The following is a 6,052-nucleotide window of genomic DNA, read 5'->3' as shown; positions in this document are numbered from 1 at the left end:
AAAAAAAGTTATAAAAGTTTGCTGGAAGTTCAATCTCTAGTACCACATATCCCCCCTGAAGCACCGGATGTAGTCCAGGAGGTCCCCAAGCACCTCTAGAGTAGCCCCTAACACTGAGGGCCTGAGCACCAAATGGTCAGAGCCCCCCTGCCAGGCAGAGTATGGCTGGGAGTGGTCCCGTTCTGAGTACTTTCGTGATCTTCTCTAAAATATGCTTTTCATTATAGGCAACTCAATAATTTTCTATTTTTAAGGGGCCACATCAGATCACTCCATAGCACTCGGTGCTTAGGGTCACATGGTAGCAGGGCTGTGGGTGGAACTTAAAACTCAGAGGACACAAGGCATGACTTGTCATCTATCACTTGTTCTACATTCTTAGCCCTTGGTTTCATAGTTTTACATGCAAGAACATCCATAGAGGATAGATTTATTGACAGGAATTAGATAGGGGACAGCAAATTGGCCAGAATTAATAGGGGGAGTATTCTGATCCTCAAAAGTTTGGTCTTTCATTATATCACATTATTGGGTACTTTTCTGATTTTACCTGTTCTGATTTGAGATGGAGAATAAGAAAGAGTAGAATGGACTGTTTTCTTTACCTCCCATCAAGTACATCCTTTGTCAGCTGACCATCATGCAGTTTACCTAGGTAAAGTTATCTCTATCTCCTCCCTACAGTGGCTCAAAAGACAATACTGAGAAACAGAACCCAGAAATAGAAAAAAAATGAGTGAAGTTCTGAAATTCATCTCAGGAGATTTAAACTAGACCCCAAGGAAAGCTATGAGTGGCCTAGAAATAGAAAGTTTGAAAGAGGAACAATTAATTTACCAGGATCTCCTGATGGCCAAGGGAAAAGTTCTTCGTAGGAATATCCAAGAACATGAGGATGGACTTAAGGGAGACTCAAGAAAATGAAAACCTGTCAAATGCCTTTACATCTCCGGGACTCCAGTTTGTTCTTGACTTTTACAACCACAGTTGGTCAGATGGTCTCCCAGAAGGACTGTGGTTGGTACCCTCCCATTGTAGCCATAGTTAACCTCACTCTCCCTCCCCATTCCTCACACCCCACTGCCCACAACCCCAGGCAGGACTGAAAAACCAGAGAGTTCTGAACACATTTATTTGTTAATGTCAAGTGGAGAGAGTAGTGATGTCGGGTTGATCCCCACTGCCCCCTATGGGAATGTTCCTAAGCTCAGACAGACAACAGAAGAGCAGCTTTACAGCCCATGACCCCACCCATGGGAAAAGGACTCGACCTGCTGTATGGGTTGGGAAACTGGAGGAGAGGGGATAAAAAGTGGGAAGTTGAGAGGTAAAGCTGAGAGCAGGAAGGGACAACAGCAGAACTGAGGCTGGGGGTTGCTACAGAAACCCTCTGGCTCCCCAGGAAGAGTGAAGAAGATAATCCTGAAAAGTGGTTGGGGTTGGAAGCAGGGACTGAACAGGAAACCAGGTTGACCTGGAGAGAAGCAAGACCTGCAGAATGGGGTGGGACCATTACGAAGAGGGAAGAGTGTGCAAAATCATGAGCGGCCTGTGTTTGCAGGCTGTACATGAACAGCAAGGGGTCGCTTCTGCAGGAAGGCAAAGACTGGGGGACCACCAGTGAGGAGGAGGTCCCAGTGCTTCTGAACAAATGCAAGTGAAGTTTGGGACCCACGGGGGTCCTAGCACAAGTGACCCTGTGAGTGCCTGGCCTCCGGGTCCACCAGTAATTCCCATATGGACGTGGAGTGACCAGGGCATGGAAGCATGTGTCTGGACACCCGGAAATTCCAGTACTTACCCTCTCCTGCGAATAAGCGCGCGGTGCTTGTGGACACATGCCTACCCTCGTGCATGCGCGCACCGAGCCCACGAGTACATGGAGAGCCCCCGGCGGTCGCGCTGCGTGTGTGTGTGAGCTGGTTCTCCCTTCGGCTCCCCTCCCTCCTCCGCTCCTCTCGCCCCCCTCCTCAGCGCCCGGGCTCGCCGGACCCACCCAGACTCTGGAAGCCCCCGAGCAGGCGGATCTGCTCAGTCTGCATGGAGTGGCGCCTCACCAGCTTGCGCTTGGTCCTGGGCGAGGTCGGCGCCCCCGCCTGCGGAGGGGCGGGCAGCGACGGCGCCCGGCCTCCGGCTTGAGGGCGAATGTCGGGGATGGGGGGGTGGGGGCTGACGTTGAGCGGGGGCAGGAAGCCAGGCCGCGTCTGCGAGATGTGGTCCAGCAGCAGCGTGCCGGAGCCCCTCCGCTCCAGCAGCCCGGGACTTCGCCGGCGCCCGCTCAGCGGGGACACGGCCCCGGGCAGGCTCTCCTGGGACTGGCGCGGGGACTGGAGCGAGCCGGCGAGCGGGAGCGTCAGCGGGGAGGCGCTGTAGCGCCGGCGCTCCAGGGCAGGGCGGCTGCACTCGGGCGAGTCCGGGCAGAGGCTGCCGGGGCCCTCGAGCTCCACCGGCTCCATGCGGCTCAGTTTCTGCCGCAGCCCGGCGGGGGGCCCTGGCTCCTGCGCCTCGGGCGCGGTGTTCCGCCGCGACAGCAGCCCCGCGCCCGACACTCTCTCCGCCCACGGAGGCGGGTCCCCGGCGCCCTCCGTGCTGTGACGGCGGGACAGGCGCGGCCGGCCGGACAGGGTCAGGCCGTGGAACTCGGCGGTCAGGCGCTCGGTCCCCGGACGCCCTTCGGTCGGCGGGACAGGTTGCGGAGGGGCCACCAGGCCCCAGGGCTCCGAGTTGAGCCTTTTGAGCGGCTTCGGAGGATGGCGGGGCGGCTTGGGGAGGGGCTCCGCGGGGGAGGAGTCATCGGGGGGCTTGGGCAGGGGGAACTCGAATACGTCCCGCTTCTCCTCCTCTTCCTGCGCGCGGGGCGACAGCACGGTGCGGCCTCCGCCCCCTCCCGCAGTCTGCAGCTGGATCTCCGAGGGCGACGTGCACACGCCCGGGCTGGGCGGCGCGGGAGCCGGTTCCTCCACCCCCGGCGACGGCGGCGAGTTGAGATACTGCCGGGTCTTCTTGGTACCCGAAGGCGAGGTGTCGGTGGTGATGATGATGACCTCCGTGCCCTTGGCCTTGCAGGCATCTAGCAGCGTGGCGAGGGTCTCGCGGTCCCCGCGGTCCAGGGCGTGCACGAGCGCCGAAGCGCCCGCGTGGTCTCGGACCGAGGGGTCGGCGCCGTGGGCGAGGAGCAGCGAGGCCACCGCGGCGCCCCCGCCGCCGGCGCAGGCGTGCATCAGCGCCGTGCGCCCCAGGCGGTCGGCTATGTTAGGGTCCGCGCCCTGCTCCAAGAGGTAGCGTACCATGCGCGCCTTGTTCTGGGGGTCGTCGTAGCGGGCGCGACAGGCTGCCATGAGCGCCGTCTCCCCTTGGGCATCGCCTTCGTTCACGTAGGCGCCCCCCTCCAGAAGCAAACGGGCCAAACGGAGCTTACCCTGACCCACGGCTCGGAGAAGAGCGTGGCCCTCGGTGTGCAGCATTGCTGCGGCTGGGGCGAGGGCGCCGGCCGAACCGGGCTCAGGACCTGCTGCCGAGGCCAGCGAGGGGCGTGAGGGTGGCGACTGGCAGAGGCCTGGGGGCTCAGCGGTGAAGCCAGTCCCTGCGGGAAAACAGAGAAATCTTAACTACACACGCAAGCAGGGAAACGCAGCCCTGGTGGCAGCCCCCTGGCGTGGGGTGGGGGTCTCTCCTGCACCGCGCACAGCCCCTCCTCTAAGTCATGCCTTTGGGCCGCCCCTCTCCCCCAGCGCATGCCTGGGGAGGTGGAAGGTGCACCCGCATCGAGAACGCGCGCGCGTGCAAAGGCGGCCGTGCACGCGCAGGGATACCCGCACCCCACCCTCACCCCCACGGCTTCTCAGACCTTTCCAGCACCCCCTATAAACCCCCCGTACTTGGAATCCCCCTTGCTAGGATGCCGAATGCCACCCACCCACACACATGCACCCATACATTCACACACATTCCATTCCTAACCTCTTTTAGGTCGCCACCGCCCCAGAAATTGAATGGGGGGAGGGAAGCAGCTTGCGTTTGGGACCTAAAACGGGTGGGGGTAGAATTGGGGGTTTCTTTGGCCCCGCTCTGTTCCCCTATCACTGGCTTTTGCCCCACCCAGGCTGTGCGCCCGAATAGATACCTGAATGTCCGCAGAAGCTCCGCTGCCGGGCCAGGGCCGGGGCCAGGGCGGCACTTCAGCCGGGGTGGCGGATCCGGGTTTCCGGGGGCCCACATGGCGGGGGGGGTGGGGTGGGCACCCGGATTCCCCTAGTGTCAGTCTCTGCACCCAGGCATCGGGTCCTGGTCCCTCCTCCCGGTGCGCCCCGGGCACAGCGCCGGCTCTCGCGGAGAGAAACTGGGGGGGGGGGGGGGGGCGGAGCTCTGTCCTGCTATTTATAGCCCAGTCTCGGCGGGTGGGGGCGGCAGGCAGCAAAGCGGCACCCACCCCAGCACACACACAAGCCCTCGCAGCCTAGGGCTCCAGTCCTAGCTTCCCTTGCCCAGAGACTCTCCTCAGCCCCAACAGACACAAGTGTCACTGGGGAGACACCTCTGAGACCCAGATTGGGACCACCCCAACCTCTCCTAGAGCTTCAGCAGGTCCCCTTTCTCGCGCGTGGGTGGGGTGGGGGTGCATGTCTGTGCGCAAGATCTGACCTGCCACACACTGCACACTTATCACATGTGACACACGACACAAACTGGCACAAACTGCACACTGCCACACAGGACACACTGCCACACATGCAAGTTCTGCTACACTCGGCACACATATGCCACACACTGTATCCTCTGCCACACACAGCACACACTGCCACGCAAACCATACCAGCACAAATGTCATACACTATACCACTGCCACATATGCCACACAACATATGCCACATATGCTACACACCAATTCACACATGCCACATTCTGCCACATAAGAAATGAATTGCTGTATATGGCATGTCACATACAACACAACCAGTCACACTGCACACACAGCCACACTGCACACACATGTACCTTAAGGGAGGTGGAGAGAGGTCATAGGTCCATAGGACGTTCTGTGAGGAGAGCAAGCCCTCTGACTGCCCTCTGGGGGTTAAGTGTGTGGAATAACTGAGGTTTGACCCAGTGGCTTATTCCTCATACCACCTCCCAACCAGAGCACAGACATCTGGACCTCAGTTACCTCATACAGATGTCTGAGATGTGAATGAGGTGACTGTCGGTGGCCTCGTCGTTTTTGCACATTCATTTTGGGGGATTTCTAGATGCCTCCTCCCCACATACTTGGGGGGAAGAGAGAGGAAAAGGACAGAGAGAAAAGTGAACCTTATAGCACACTGTCTCCCATTTTCCCACCTTGCTTGAAAGTGGATGTCCAGATCACTTCCTGCCTCTCCTTTCTCTCTCTATCGAAGTTGGTCTCTGTGTGTTGCTGCCTCACCCGCCAACTGCCCTGTCTCCATGGTTACCATAGCTTTCATCTGCATATTTTAGGAATCAGTTTGTGTCCAGCTGGGAGGCATCAGAGGGGAATGAAGTGTGAGGGAAAAATAAATCCTAAGGATTACTTAAAATTTTGAGATCATGTTGAGACTGACTGCCACCAGACCAAAGATATTAAAACAATGTTCCTGGGGCTAGAGACATAGTACAGTGGGTAAGGTGCTTGGCTTACATGCAGCTGACCCAGTTTGATCCCCAGCACCAAATGGGGTCTCCCAAGCCTTACCAGGAGTGATCCCTGAGCATAGCTGGGTATGGCCCCCAAACATAACCATGATGATAATGTCCCCTGAGAACAGAGAGGGATATTGGGTGGGAAATGATCCATTTTCTCTTAGCTACCACTTACTGGACACCAACTGTAAGTCAAGTCCTTTACGGATATGATATCAAATTTGCACAATGCCACAGGCAGACATTATCTTCTTGTTGCAGGTGAGAAAATGGAGACTGACCAAGTTTCTCCAAAGCCTTACAACTGCATTGCTGCCCTATTCCAATGACCTGTACTTTCCACAACACCCACAACCCTCTAAGGTCAGTATCTAGGATATTCTTATGGGCTAGC

At 57.9% G+C, this 6,052-nt stretch overlaps 1 protein-coding gene across 2 annotated transcripts; it reads right to left on the bottom strand.

The window, feature by feature from the left end:
• Positions 1 to 1,771: 1,771 nt before the first annotated feature.
• ANKRD34A (ankyrin repeat domain 34A) lies at positions 1,772 to 4,336 on the bottom strand. Of its 2 annotated transcripts, XM_056123253.1 has the most exons (3): positions 4,124 to 4,336; positions 3,961 to 4,024; positions 1,772 to 3,583 (listed from the first exon to the last, which is right to left on the bottom strand). In XM_056123253.1, the coding sequence occupies exon 3, from the start codon at positions 3,462 to 3,464 to the stop codon at positions 1,971 to 1,973; it is 1,494 nt and encodes a 497-aa protein (XP_055979228.1). In that variant the 5' UTR covers positions 3,465 to 3,583; positions 3,961 to 4,024; positions 4,124 to 4,336; the 3' UTR covers positions 1,772 to 1,970. The 2 variants fall into 2 exon arrangements, with proteins under 2 accessions (XP_055979228.1, XP_055979227.1); XM_056123252.1 differs by lacking the exon at positions 3,961 to 4,024.
• Between the last annotated feature and the right edge of the window lie 1,716 nt (positions 4,337 to 6,052).

The sequence above is a fragment of the Sorex fumeus genome, unplaced genomic scaffold (genome assembly GCF_029834395.1).
Source record: "Sorex fumeus unplaced genomic scaffold, SorFum_2.1 ptg000047l, whole genome shotgun sequence".
NCBI lineage: Eukaryota > Metazoa > Chordata > Mammalia > Eulipotyphla > Soricidae > Sorex > Sorex fumeus.
The sequence above is the reverse complement of the archived record's forward strand: the minus strand, read 5'-3'. Positions and strand labels throughout refer to the sequence as shown.